This window comes from Benincasa hispida, chromosome 4 (genome assembly GCF_027475165.1).
Source record: "Benincasa hispida cultivar pf3 chromosome 4, pf3_genome.v1.1, whole genome shotgun sequence".
NCBI classification, from domain to species: Eukaryota; Viridiplantae; Streptophyta; class Magnoliopsida; order Cucurbitales; family Cucurbitaceae; genus Benincasa; species Benincasa hispida.
The window spans coordinates 42,546,448-42,561,670 of NC_143481.1; the positions used below are offsets into that span (position 1 = coordinate 42,546,448).

The 15,223-nt window shown below is 36.9% G+C and overlaps 1 protein-coding gene across 2 annotated transcripts in view; it reads right to left on the reverse strand.

The window, feature by feature from the left end:
• LOC120076715 (S-adenosylmethionine carrier 1, chloroplastic/mitochondrial-like) overlaps positions 1 to 10,857 on the reverse strand; it is a 31,219-nt gene extending 20,362 nt beyond the window's left edge. The window contains exons 1-2 of one of the 2 annotated variants that reach the window (XM_039030611.2): positions 10,664 to 10,857; positions 3,744 to 3,851 (exon numbers count right to left, since the gene is read on the reverse strand). In XM_039030611.2, the coding sequence (XP_038886539.1) occupies positions 3,744 to 3,851; positions 10,664 to 10,679 (124 nt within the window). In that variant the 5' untranslated portion in view covers positions 10,680 to 10,857. The remainder of the gene's footprint in view (positions 1 to 3,743; positions 3,852 to 10,663) is intronic. The other variant, XM_090312829.1, reaches the window with a different exon arrangement.
• Between the last annotated feature and the right edge of the window lie 4,366 nt (positions 10,858 to 15,223).

The following is a 15,223-nucleotide window of genomic DNA, read 5'->3' on the forward strand; positions in this document are numbered from 1 at the left end:
GGCGCAAAAAAACGGGCTATGGAAGAACCATCGGGTCGGCCAAGGACCCTCGGGTCGGAGCTGAAATCAAAAAAACGGGTCTGGTTCTGCCCATCGCCGGTCTACCCTAGTTCAACCCGGAACGGCCCGGTTTGCTCCAAACCGGTACCACCCCTGTTCAGATCGAACCGATAAACCTGCTCCTCGCGTCCGATGTTACCGATTCTGCTCTGATTGTGATAGCTCCGATCAAAGGTCATCAGCTCTTCGCGGCCAGCCTGCTCTTCGCGTCTGAGGCTGCCGACTCTACCCTGATCGTGATGGCTCCGATCGTGGGTCGTCTGTTCTTCATGGCCAGCTCCAGCTCCAATTGTGACCGGATACTCCACCCGCTAGTCGATTCTTCTCAGACTGTTGTTCGTTTGCTCTTCTCGGCCTTCTCCGATCGCAGCCGAACGATCCACCTGCGATTCCCGAGTTCGGCTCATTTCTGCATGGAGAGACCCGATCGGCTGATGGCGACTTTCCGATGATTGCAACTGGACAGCAGAAATTAACTCCGGTAGGGCATCCTGAAAACATTCTTTGACAGCTGTTTGAATCGTCGTTTTCATGTCAAAACTCGAAGATCCATCAGCAAAAGAAGATTGAGGTTGATTCTCTTCCATAACGGCTAGGGTTTCGTCACCGCGCTCTGATACCATGTTAAAAAATAAAGAATAGGGAAGAGAGAACAACAAGGTACGTGAAAACCCTAGTACAGGGAGAAAAACCACGATATAAAGACTTTTCTTATTCTTTAAATCTGATACACTGAATACACAGGGACACACTGTATAAATAGACAGTAGGAAACCCTAGGGGTCTTACACAATTACATAAATGCCCCTAAGTTAATAACCCTATTTTCAACACTCCATTATCATATCTCTTCTTCGAATCTCTTCTAAGAGTGCCTCTTCATTAGCTTTTTGTTGTTTGGTTTTCTCCAAATACCATCTTTTAAGAGCTTGTTTCAACCTTCTTAATCTGATTGAGAACACAAAACCAGCCCACCCTTGTTGACTTTCCAGACTTAAGGATCTTTCAATAATTCTGCAGCAATCCTTGTTAAGTAGCCAACTATTACAAAATCTAAAAGGGGAGGGACCCCATTTGACAGCTCCAGCTTCGAACAAAAGAGGAAAGTGGTCAGAAATTGGTCTAGTTTGCCTTGAAACTCTTGAGTTTTCAAAAAGATCATCCCAATTATTTGTGATGAAGAATCTGTCAAGATCATCCCAATTACTTGCGACGAGTCTTCTCAACTATTTTTTTGAATGTAGCTCCATCTGTAGTGCGTTCCCATTTGTGGCTTTCAAAGACATCAAGTTGCTGCCAAAGACAAGACAGTTGGGTGAAATAGTGAGTGACTTGCATATCCCCTTGTCATAGCTCGTGAATTTTGCCTTCAATTTCAAATGACTCTGCAGTATTTTCTTGGTCAGAATAAGTTTCATGAGCTACTTCCCAGATTTCGCTTGCAGTTGAGAAAAGTAGAAATCCTTCACCAATCTCTGTCGTCATGGAGTTGATTAGCCATGACATAACCATATTATTTTCCGCTTTCTATGTCTTGTATTTTTTATCAACTGGGTCTGGGATAGGAGTTTTGCTTGATAGATAATCTTCCTTTCCTTTTCCACATATAAATATCATAACAGATTGTGACCAATGGAGATAATTTCTTCCATTTAATTTGTGATTAATAATTGGGAGTATGGTCCCTTCTGTATTGTTAGAATTTACTGATGCCATAAATATTGATAATTTGCAAGACAAAAAATTAAGAAAGAACTAGGGAAAAAGGAAAAAAAAAAAAAAACACTCCCAAACCCGAATTAAAAAAAAAGGCTTCTCAGACCCAGTTGAATTTTGACCCGACCCGATTGATAAAGTACTCCAATGATTAAATCATAAACCCACGAAGAACGGCGACCTACGACTTCAAAACTCGATAGCAAAACTTGATACATGATACCACAAACTTGTTCCCTCGATAACACAATACTTGAGAACACAGTACTCGATAACAAGATACTCAATAACCAGATACACGATAACAAAACCAACACCCTTAACAATGCTCGATACTCGAAAACACACACGGATTAGATCGAACAAACCCATGACAACACGATACTCAATTGAAGAACACGTTTTGGCCGAAGTTGCTTTGGACTAGATCGATACTCGAAGAATGAGATTCGGCCGTCGTGAACGATGGAGCACGGATTAGCTTCGAATGTGAAGCTCCAAGTTGTGGATGGTGGTTTTTCTGACGCACAACTTCAATCAAATTGGTAAGTTTGAATTTTCAATGTTCTGTTTTTCTTTGCTAGGGTTTCGGACGTGAAACCTATGGAAAAGATTCAGAGAGATGGCTCTGATACCATGTTGAATTCTGAGTTTTCTCAATATTTTTCTACATATTTTTACAAGCGGGGATCTCCCTTATATATACAACAATGTTTGCCAAATATGGCAAAGACCCATAATGGTAAAAAATGTACATATGGAAAGAATAATTCTAAAAAGGATAAATACAAATTACAAGGAATAAAATTCTAAATGGACAAGGGAAGGAGAGGACTTACCATATTCTAACAATAAGGAATGTACTTAATGAACAAAACCAAGATTTGAAATTCTGTCTCATCATTATTGACCCACGAAGTCTAAATATGATCCTTTGCACGGAAATTATTCTAAATACGTTTCACAAAGAAACAATACTAATAATAATAAAGAAAGGAAGAATATAATTGAAAAATATGTGAAAAATTTCTAAAACTTAATATTACGAAATCCAAAAGGAGATTTGCATTATTATTTCAGCAATAGTGCAGAAGGATATATTGATCAAGACACTCGTCGAGGAAATAAAAGAAAGAGGAAAACACGATGAAGTGATAATCAAAATTTCATGTTTGTTGAGCAGAGAGAAGAAATTGAGAGAAAATCAGAGAATGTGATCCAAAAGATGAAAGAAACCACAATTGATTGAAGTAACAAACTTCTCATAGAAGTCCATACGTCCACAAGTACAAAACAGAATACTATTTAGCCAACCTAAGCATAATTCAGCTGGTTAAGGCACGTATCCTCGATCAAGAGGCCAAATATTCAATCCCCCCACTGTTGTACAACTAAATATATATTAATTGAATAACCACCAACTTAAAACTTAGAAGGCAACAAGTGAACGTGGAAACTTAAAAATCAGAAAACTGAAAAAGAAACTTAAAAAGACAAAAACTGATGTTTTAAAACTATAAAGAAAGAAACTTGAAAACTAAACTTAAAATTAAATAGTAGTAATAATAATTAGTTAATCAAAAAAATTATATATAATAAAAAAAAATTAAAAAAAAAAAAAAAACAAACAAACAAACTCATAACTCCGCAATACTGCATCTGAATAATAGAGAGAAGAGTTCACTAAGTAAAATTGTATTACTCTTATTTTCTATGGAACCTTAAATTTAACTTTCCCCTGTGAGTGTGCTCAATTCGAGTAATCAGGTAATACAATGTGAGTTGAGCCTTGCTCCAGTACAGGCATGCTCTGAGAGGTTTTTCTTCCATTCTATACGTTTTTACTATCAATCAAACATGTCTCTGCATATTGTGCACTGAGATTTAAACTATATACATCAGATCAATCATCTAGAATGCCGAAAAGTTCCCCTAAAGAATTCAAGTTTAAATTAAATAATACATACCATATAAGGAACGTAAAAAATCAAGCTCCCCATTTTCTCCGACATTAAGTGCTGCAGAAAATTTGATGGCCTTACTGTTAGCGGCTTTCACCTCATGCACCAAAACATCTGTATGATAAATGAATTGTTCATTACAAACTGAACCAGAAGTACGAAGTGAATAATAATGATTATCTATATAATAACAAGGTTAGATAAATTGTTGGAGCTTTGAAGAGATGAATATCGTGGGCAAATAAAAATTCCACAACGATCAAAGCCTCGAAGCTGAAAGTATATTTTGATTACCAACAAGCAATCGGTTCATTTGATATACAAAATCAGCAACAAGTTCTGACATGAATAGATTGGGTAAAGCAACAGAATGCGAAATTTTAAGATGATCCGTCACGGAATACATATGTTAAACAAGACATCCTAGCAATTGCAGAGACAACAAGTCAATAGTAAACAGCAAATAAAGGAACGAACACACAAAGATTGATAACTCAGTTCGATGATAAACCACCTACATCTAGGGGGGACAGTGTGCTCGGGAAAGATAATTCACTAATATGAAAAAGTCAAGCGTTTACAACGTTGTACTTATCTGTAAATGACAATTACAGTGACATACATAGAGTCTAACTTATTTGATCATCTAAGCTCCCTCTAAATATGACTCCTTCTCAATCAAACTTAGGCTCCTCCTAAGTATGTGAATATGTAAGACCCCCAATCATTTATACATACAAAAGAAAGGGCAAAATAGGAAGAAAAGGGGAGAATTCGGTTAAAATTGAGGGTGAGTCAGCAGTAGGAGTGGCAGAGGGGCTAGTGGAGGGTGAAAACAACTAAAGTGGGCCCAGCTGAATTTTTAAAAGGAGGAAGGAAAAGATTGGAAGGCAGGTAGAAAAATAAGGAGATTTCCTGGGGAAGGGGCTTCCGGAGCTGCCTTGGAGAGATTTTGAGGGTTCTTATGTTTGTTCTTATTTTCTGGGAATCATTTTTCTTTGAGAGATTAACGTGAGTGTAATCAAATTCATCTTGGGTTTATATTAATGAGAAGAATCGTTGTTCTTTCTTGAAGTCTTCTGAAATCTTTCTTTTTACGTTGATTTTGTTTGTGTTGTGGTTTGTTGAGCTCTTCAATTGCAGGGGAAGAGGACAGGGGAACGAAGAGTCTTAACAACTTGGTATCATAGCCGTAAACCTGGGGAAAACGAGAGGAATGGCTCAAAAACAGCTAGAGGAAAGAATGGAATCGGTCGAGAAGGAGATGGCCGGAATACGTGAGCTGACGATCACGGAGAACAGCATGACCAAGGCAAAGGGCAAAATCAGGGAAGCCAAACCATCACACACGGGATACACTACCAGGGGAGACAAGGGGAAGTACAAACGATTGGAAATGCTGATGTTCACAAGGGAAAACCCCGAGTCCTGGGTTTACCGAGCCGAGCATTACTTTGAAATCCATGAGCTAACGGATGCTGAGAAAGTAAAGGTCACTGTCGTCAGCTTTGCACCGGATGAAGTAGATTGGTTTCGATGGAGCAACAATCGTCGAGCCATCACCACTTGGGAAGAATTGAAACGAAGGTTATTTGATAACTATCGGAAGGTGGGGGAGGGTAGCTTATGCGCGCGATTGCTGAAGATCAAACAACAGGGGACTTACTCGGATTATGTCAAGAGGTTTGTGACTTATTCCGCCCCTTTACCGGAGTTGTCTGAAGAAGTCTTAAGGGACGCTTTCTTGAATGGATTGGAGGCAACTGTGCAAGCTGAAGTCATCAACCGTAATCCACTGACCTTGGACGACTGTATAAGGGAGGCTCAGCTGGTTAACGATAGAAATCTAGCCCTCAAGATTGCACTGAAGGATCTGGGTATGAATGGCCTGAGTAGCAGGGAGGGCCACCAAGGGAAGAAGGAACTGACTGAAAAAGCCCAAAACAAAGGGAATGAGATATTGCCATGAAATAGGTTGCTATACCTGTGAAATCTTTCCCAGCCAAGAAGGATGCACCGGTCAAGCGCTTATCTAATGCTAAATTCAGGGATAGACTCGATAAGGGCCTTTGTTTTAGATGCAATGAGAAGTATACCCCGAGGCATAAGTGTAAGTTTTGTGAGAATCGCCAACTAATGTTATTCATTACTAATGAAGAGGATGAAACAGGGGAGGAAGTAGGCGAGGCAGAGGAGGAAAAACTGGAGTTGGGGGAGAAGGCTGAGTTAGCACTAAATTCACTATTGGGATTCTCAGCAAAGGGGACCATGAAGCTGAAGGGAGAAATCAAAGGAAGGGAGGTATTAGTCCTTATTGATTCAGGGGCAACGCATAATTTCATCCACCAAGACACGGTAAGAGAGCTGGATATTCCAACAGAGAAACACACCAAGTTTGGGGTTGTAATCGGTAATGGGAGTGAAATCGAAGGGAAAGGTATTTGCAAGGGAGTGGAACTCATGCTACCTGGGCTGAAAGTGAAGGTTGACTTCTTATCAATTGAGTTAGGACGAATGAATGTGGTGCGAGGCATGCCATGGTTGTGTTCGACGGGGTATATGGGAATACACTGGCCAACTTTAACCATGAAATTTTGGGCTGAGGGCTCCCACATCATGTTACAAGGGGATCCATCACTAACCAAGACTGAAGTGACTTATAAAATGTTGAGCAAGCAGTGGGAGGACGATGACATGGGGTTCTTAATTGACTTCCAGCAACTTGAAATCGAGCAAGAGGCAGGGGACAGTAAGGAAGAAGGAGGAGACGTGAGCTCTGACTTACCATTGATGATTCTGGAGCTGTTGGGACAAAATCAGGACATCTTCGAGTTGCCTTCCACTCTACCTCCCCAGAGGGCAGTCGATCATCATATTGATATCAAGGAAGGGACGCACCCCATTAATGTAAGGCCATACAAGTACGGGTATGCACAAAAGGAAGAAATAGAGAGGCTGGTTCAAGAGATGATGCAAGCAGGGTTTATTCGACCTAGCAGAAGTCCATACTCGAGCCCGGTGCTTTTAGTCAAAAAGAAGGATGGAGGATGGCGATTTTGTGTGGATTATAGGAAGTTAAACCAAGCCACGATAGCTGATAAATTTCCTATACTGGTGATAGAGGAACTACTGGATGAATTACATGGAGCCACTGTTTTCTCCAAACTAGACCTCAAATCAGGATATCACCAGATAAGAATGAGAGAAGAAGACATCGAGAAGACAGCTTTTCGTACACATGAGGGGCATTATGAGTTCCTTGTCATGCCTTTCGGCCTCACAAATGCACCAGCCACTTTCCAATCGTTAATGAACCAGGTTTTTAGACTCTTTTTACGTCGCTTTGTCCTTGTTTTCTTCGATGATATTCTAGTTTACAGCCCTGATATATCCACACATGAATCACACTTGGGAATAGTTTTCAGCATCCTTAGAGATCACAAATTGTATGCTAACCAGAAGAAATGTCTTTTGTCAAGAAAGGATCCATTACTTGGGGCACCTAATCTCTTCCAACGGGGTAGAAGCTGATGGTGACAAAATTAAAGCAATGGTCAATTGGCCACAGCCGAAGAACATCACTGAATTAAGGAGGTTCCTAGGCCTAACAGGGTACTATCGTCGATTTGTGAAGGGCTACAGTAGCCGAGCTGCCTCCCTCACCAAATTGCTCCAAAAGAATGGTTTTAGATGGGATGAGGAAGCCACCAAGGCCTTCGAAGACCTCAAGAGACAGATGATTTCATGCCCTGTTTTGGCCTTACCAAATTTCAGCAAGCCATTTATCATAGAGATTGATGCCTCCGGAGTGGGATTAGGGGTTGTGCTCACCCAAGGGGACCGACCAATAGCTTATTTCAGCCAAAAGCTATCCTCAAAGGCGCAAGCCAAGTCGATGTATGAAAGAGAACTGATGGTCGTGGTCCTAGCTGTCCAAAAATGGAGGCACTATCTGCTTGGAGGGAAATTCACAGTCATTTCTGATCAAAAGGCTTTGAAATTCCTCGTGGAACAAAGGGAGGTCCAACCGCAATTCTAAAGGTGACTAACTAAGCTACTAGGCTACAATTTCGAGATCCTCTATCAACCAGGGCTGTCCAACAAAGCAGCAGATGCTCTCTCTAGAGTACAAGAGGCCCTGGAACTACAAAACTTGATGTCCTCAACAGTCGTGGATCTAGACGTAATCCTAAGGGAAGTGAAGGAAGATGAATAGCTCCAAAGGATTATCACTACTCTAAAGGAGGATCCGGAAGGGAAACCACCATACCAATGGAAGAACCAAAGGCTATTGTACAAGGGGAGGCTGGTGATCCCACGAAAGTCATCACTAATTCCTTCACTACTGCATACTTTTCATGATTCCGTGCTGAGGGGTCATTCGGGATTTCTAAGAACATACAAGAGGATGAGTGGGGAACTCCATTGGCTGGGAATGAAATCAGATATCCAAAAATATGTAGAAGGAGGTGTGTCAAAGAAATAAGACTGATTCACTATCACCAGCAGGGCTGCTTCATCCTTTACCAATTCCAGAGCTGTCATTGGAGGAATGGACTATGGATTTTATTGAGGGGCTGCCCAAGGCAGGGGGGTTCAATTCAATCCTGGTAGTGGTTGACCGACTCAGCAAGTATGGACACTTTATAGCATTAAAGCACCCATTTACTGCCAAGCAAGTAGCTGATTTGTTCGTTCAAGAAGTGGTCAAGCTTCATGGAGTTCCTAAAACTATCACAACCGATAGGGACAAAATTTTCCTAAGCAATTTCTGGAGGGAAATGTTCACATCATTGGGGACAAAACTGAGAAGAAGCACAGCCTTTCATCCTCAAACCGACAAACAAACTGAAAGAGTTAACCGTTGCTTGGAAACTTATTTAAGGTGTTTTTGTAATGAACAGCCCACTCGTTGGAACAAATGGCTGGCATGGGCCGAGCTGTGGTATAATACCACTTTCCATCAATCCATTAGAACTACCCCATTCCAAGCATTGGTAGACCCCCCCCCCCCCCCTCTATAATCCACTATGGAAATCGGAAATCACCTAATGACAGTGTGGAACAGCAGCTAAAGGACAGAGACTTGGCCTTAAACGCACTCAAAGAACACCTAGCAATTGCTCAGAACCGCATGAAGAACAAGCAGACTTACACCGTCGAGAGTTGGAATTTGAGGTAGGAGACGAGGTATTTTTCAAACTAAGACCCTATAGGCAACAAACTCTCGCTAAAAGGAAGAGTGAAAAGCTGTCTCCTAAATTTTATGGGCCATATACAATATCCGAGAAGATTGGGGAAGTAGCTTATCGCTTGAATTTACCAACTGAGGCTGCCATTCATATGTTTCATGTTTCTCAACTTAAAAAGAAGCTAGGACAAACCCAACAAGTTCAACACATTCTACCTATGTTGACGGAGGAATTTGAACTCCAAATCAATCCGGAACTAGTGTTGGGGGTCAGATGGAATAGCGAGACAGCAGAGCAAGAGTGGCTAGTTAAATGGAGAGGCCTACCAGAGAGTGAAGCAACATGGGAGTCTGCCCCTGCAATGAGACAGCAATTTCCAGCTTTCCACCTTGAGGACGAGGTGTGTTTCAAGAGGGAAGGAATCGTAAGACCCCCAATCATTTATACATATAAAAGAAAGGGCAAAATAGGAAGAAAAGGGGAGAATTCGGTTAAAATTAAGGGTGAGTCGGCAGTGGGAGTGGCAGAGGGGCTAGTGGAGGGTAAAACGGTTGAAGTGGGCCCAGCTGAATTTTTAAAAGGAGGAAGGAAAAGATTGGAAGGCAGGTAGAAAAATAAGGAAGGAGATTTCTTGGGGGAAGGGGCTTCCGGAGCTACCTTAGAGAGATTTTGAGGGTTCTTATGTTTGTTCTTATTTTCTGGGAATCATTTTTCTTTGAGAGATTAACGTGGGTGTAATCGAATTCATCTTGGGTTCATATTAATGAGAAGAATCGTTGTTCTTTCTTGAAGTCTTCTGAAATCTTTCTTTTTACGTTGATTTTGTTTGTGTTGTGGTTTGTTGAGCTCTTCGATTGCAGGGGAAGAGAACAGGGGAACGAAGAGTCTTAACAGAATATTACTAAAGAAACACTTAGGCTCCCCTTAATTGTGTGAGACTCCTTCTCACCATGAAGATATCTTACCTCCTTCTTGTGAACTCCTCTTCACTTGAAGAACTTAGGCTCCCCTTAAGTTTGAGAACTCCTTCTCTATGAGTGTTATCTAAGTTATCTTAGGTATGATAGGTGTTAGTGATTTAGCTAAGAACGGAATCAAGCCAAATTTGAAAAAAATCGGCAGGATGGAGTCTGATTGTTAGTTAACTACTGAAAATGTGCGAAACTGATGAACTCCAGAATGAAGTATCGGAACAGTCTAAGAGAACCTCCAACAAGGAATCCTGTGCTCGTGGAAGAAATCTTAGTTCCATTATTATCGTAAAGTAGAAGTTCCTTCACGTGATACTCTTCCTATCAAGAGATGACAAATTACTCCTACAACGCGTCGTTAAACACTGACTACAATACACAACGACTACTTTCTTCGTCTACATTCTCTAAGCAACAAGTTCATTAAAATTGATGCAGTACGAACTTATGGCGATTCTTCCAATCCAGGCCAAGAAAAAAAAAACACAAAAAAACAACGAGATGAATTTTAGATAACTGACGCTGCGATACGAATCGAAATGAACAAAAATCTCCGCATCGTTACTATCTCGCTTCGATTTCGAAAACACGAAATGGAGAAATCAATACAAAGAATGAGAGTAAAAAATAAGCGAATATGAATTGTTCTATTGAAATTCATGCTATCAGGTATAGAGCGAGGAGAATCAATGGGAGCTCGTTAGCTTTCGCCTATCGAACAAGAAGAAGAGATTGAAGCAGATGATTGTTCGTAGAAAATTACCAGATGAATCTCTCATTCTGGCTGGCTGCTTTTGGAGAGTGCAGATTCGGCGCGCCAAATCTATTCAAAGAAAGAGAGAGAGTTACTTTTCAGTTTTCGGATTGCTGGACTGCCTTTACGGCCCGTTTTTTCGTTTTCGAAACAAACGTCAGGGGAAAATCTATTTTACCCTTAAACTTCCAACTAAAAAAATTGTGGGAATAGACAAAAGATGTCTATATTTATAGAATGAAAATTTTTGTTATATTTAAAAATATTTTTTGAATTATCTGTATTTAAAAATGGTCATATATTTTTTTAATTGTAAATTTGACTAAATTTGTTTGAAGCTCGATGTGATATTGATGAATTTACTAAGATTCTTACCCTTCTTTCATTAAATTTGGTAAGTTGGTAGGCAAAAATTTGAATAGATGATATAAATTAAAATATTTAACTATTGTCCATCTTGATCAAATTAAAGGCCTAGAATGAAGTGGCAAGTTTGAATGAAATTTGAACTTTTCTCACGGTAGTTAAGACCCATTTGATAACTATTTTGTTTTTTAAAATTAAACTTATATCATCTACCTTTTTTATCATGATTTGCATATTTTTTAATTATGATGGTTGAATTATTAGCCAAATTCTAAATTCCAAAAACAACTTTCTAAATGATACTTTGTTTAATTCTAAAAAATTGGCTTGTTTTTTAAACCATTGGTGAACAGTAGATAACAAAGGTAGAAATTTAGACGTGAAAGTAGTGTTCATAGGCTTAATTTTAAAAAAAAAACACAAAACAAAAAATAAAATGGTTGGGGTCTAAATAATATTGTATTATGAAGTTATTTCTAGTATAACATTGGAGGTGAAGTTTTCAATGAGTTCTTAAACTTTAGATAGTGTGTATGAAAATATCTAAAATTTTAAAAAATGTCGAATAGATTCTTGAACTTTTGATGTTGAATCTAATAAGGTTGTCGATTTCAAAATATAACTAGTAAGTTATTGAACTCTCAATTATGTGTCTAATAAGTTATTGACATTTCAACATTGCGATATTGACACTAGACTTGTGAGATGGTTTTTAAAACTGGTTTTAAAATATATTTGAACCAAAAACTTTCATAAAAGCTAATAATTTAGTCTCTAAACTTAATTGGTAACGTTTAGTCACCGTACTTTTAAATTTGTAACAATTTAGTTTTGAATTTTAATAAATAATAATTTAGTTCATATACTTTATAATATGCAATGATTTAGTCTATGTTGTGAAAATTATTATTAAAATTTAATAAATTTTTTACATCAAAATTCATAGACTAAATTATTATAAATTCGAAAGTACTTGAACTAAATTTTTATTAATTAAAATTGATGAACTAAATTATTCCATTATGATGTTAACATAAATGTTGTACTTATTATTTTTATTTATTTTTGGTAATATTACTATTTCTGTGTGACGATGATCGTGAGACCTTGTGGGCCAAAACAAATAAGCCCATTTTCATACAAATTCAACCTCCCTCGAAAACGAGAAGTCCTTCGTAATTATTTAGTTTTTTATTTTTTATTTTATAAAATTAAGCTTATTTCATTTCTATATTTTACCATGATTTACATCTTATTTAAGTATAATGATTGAACTTTAAACCAAATTCTAAAAACAAAAACAAATTTTTAAAAGCTATTTTTTTAATTTTAAAATTTTTGCTTGATTTTTAAACATTGATAAAAAATAGATAACAAATGAATAAATTTGAAGATGAAAACAATGCCTATAAACTTGATTTTAAAAAATAAAAGCAAAAAACCAAATGATTACTAAATAGGATGTTAGCTTTAGATTCATCTTGTACATGCATAACCTCATAGTCTTGTGAAAACTATCCCAAAAGGTACTAATAATATTAGAAATGTATTTGTGATTACAGTAAAATTTAACATTAAGACTATTTTTCACACCAAAATAATGATGATGAAGAAGACATGCAAGAGACAATTTCCTTCATACAATTTTTGCGGTTTAAAGATGCATTTGGGTGGTTGTTGGGAGGGATAAAACTGATTAAAAGTAAATCATCTTAACCGTTTTTTGTGTTTAGTAAAATAGATAGGAATTAAATATGTTAAAATCACTTTCCATGCATTTCACGTCTGTTTTAAAATCGATTTTTTACTAGGTTTTGGGTTCGCCTAAAATCATATACGGTTTAAAATCAATTTTTAATGTTAATCTATAAAATTAAGATTTATTTTATATGTTTATTTTTTTCTCACCTAATCAAATCTATGTCTTCTAATTTTAAAACAACCACACCATATTTATTTCTTTTTAAAATAAAACCACTTCCTGTAATAATTAAAAATTAGTTTAGAGTAAATAAAATATATCATTTTAAACAATTATTTAATATCATATATTATAATAAATAAAAAAAACAAAACAAAACAAATTTTAGTAATAGGTCACTACTATAATCAAAAAAAGATAATTTGGTATTTATCTACCCAACATTAACACCTACTTTTTCAAGTTTAAAGCTTGAATTTACCAAATACTAATTTATTTCATTTCATACCTCGATTTTTCTAAAAACACAATTGGGAACAATTATTTTAAAAGCTATAACAATCCAAAACAACCAAATTCTTGTATTATGAAATATCACTTTTGACACATTGACAGCATATTTTGAAATTTTACAGTATGTTTATGCACCTTATTTTTAACTTAATGCTTAACATCAAGCTTGATATCCAATATGCTAATATATATATATATATATATACGCCAAAAAAAAGGGTGAAAATGTGGAATGTAGGATAGGATTTAGATGAAAATTTGTCTGATAAAAATGTTTATATAGTCGTTGATAGCGATGGTTCAACTAGAAAAGTGCGTGACATTTCCAACTCGAGGGCAATTCAATTCACCTAGATAGTATGTATTCAACTAATATATCCAAGGTTTGAGACCCATTTTCGCGTAGTGTTGAACGAACAAAATAAACAGTGTTTTCAAAGAATTATAAATGTTTCGACAGATCAAGCGTTCTTAAAATACGGTCAATTATTAGAATTGTTTTGTTTTAACACGTAAAATTAAGGTATGGACTATGTATGTAATATTTTATTACATTTATTTTATTAGTTTGGACTCTATTATGTGATGTATTTGATTGAGATCCTAGATTTCCAATTGAGTATGGATTTAATGGGTAGAAGTACATTTGTAGTTAATTAGGGTTTAATGGATTTAATGGGTAGAAGTATATTTGTAGTTAATTAGGGTTTATTGAGAATCTTAGGCCCGTTTGGTAATCATTTGGTTTTTTGTTTTTGATTTTGAAAATTAAACCTATTTCATCCACATTTCTTACAATAATTTGTATCTTTCTTAAGTACAATGGTTGGATCTTGGTCAAATTCCAAAAACAAAAACTACTTTTTGAAAACTATTTTTTTTATTTCTCAAAATTTGACTTGGTTTTTTAAACCATTGGTGAAAAATAGATAACAAAGAAAGAAATTTGGATGTGAAAGTAGTGTTCATAGGCCTAATTTTCAAAAACAAAATGGTTACCAAACGGGGCCTTAATTGAACTAGTATATAAAGAAACCTTATGCTATATGGCCCCCAATATACTAAAAACAATACGCATTCAATCCCTCTATAATCCCATCTAAGGAGAGATTCTACATAGGGTATACCAGATTTTGATTGAGAAAGACAATAGCCACCTTGTAGTTACCATCAATCTTACAGTAGAATTTGATATGCTATTTATTCTTGACAATTTAGTATGAACGATCATAGAGATAAATCTATTAATATAGATTATAAGGAATTCTATCTAAACTAAGAAACTTTCTTAAAAAACAGAAGCCCCCTTCAGGTACAGTTCCTCTGCTTTAATTGTAATAAACCTGGGCACATGGCTAGGAACTGTAGGAACAGGCGTCGTCCTACTGGTCAGGCGAACCTAACAGAAGAACCGTTAGTTGCCATGATCACAGAAGTAAATGTGATCGGTGATTGTGAAGGGTGGTGGATAAACACTGGTGCGACGCGCCATGTCTATCACGACTTTAGTCTATTTAAAACTCATACCGAAACTAAGGATAAGAATATTATGTTGGGAGATCACCACTCCACAAAAGTTGCTGGAACCGGCGAGATGGAACTGAAGTTTACCTCTGGGAAGATCCACACATTGAATGACGTTCTGCAAACTCCGGAGATACGAAAGAATTTGGTTTCAGACTATCTCCTCAACAAAGCCAGGTTTACTCAAACTATAGGGAAAACTTATATACCCTTACCAAAAATAATGTATTTGTAAGGAATGGGTATGCAATTGAGGGAATGTTCAAATTAAATCTAGACCTTAATAAAATGAAATCTTTTGTGTATATGCTATGTTCTATGAATATTTGGCATGCTATACTCTATCACGTGAATAAGAATTTAATTAGTAACATGATTAGGCTGGAAATGATACCTAAGTTATCCATGAATAATTTTGATAAATGTGAGTATTGTAGTTAGGCTAAAATTACTAAAACTCCATA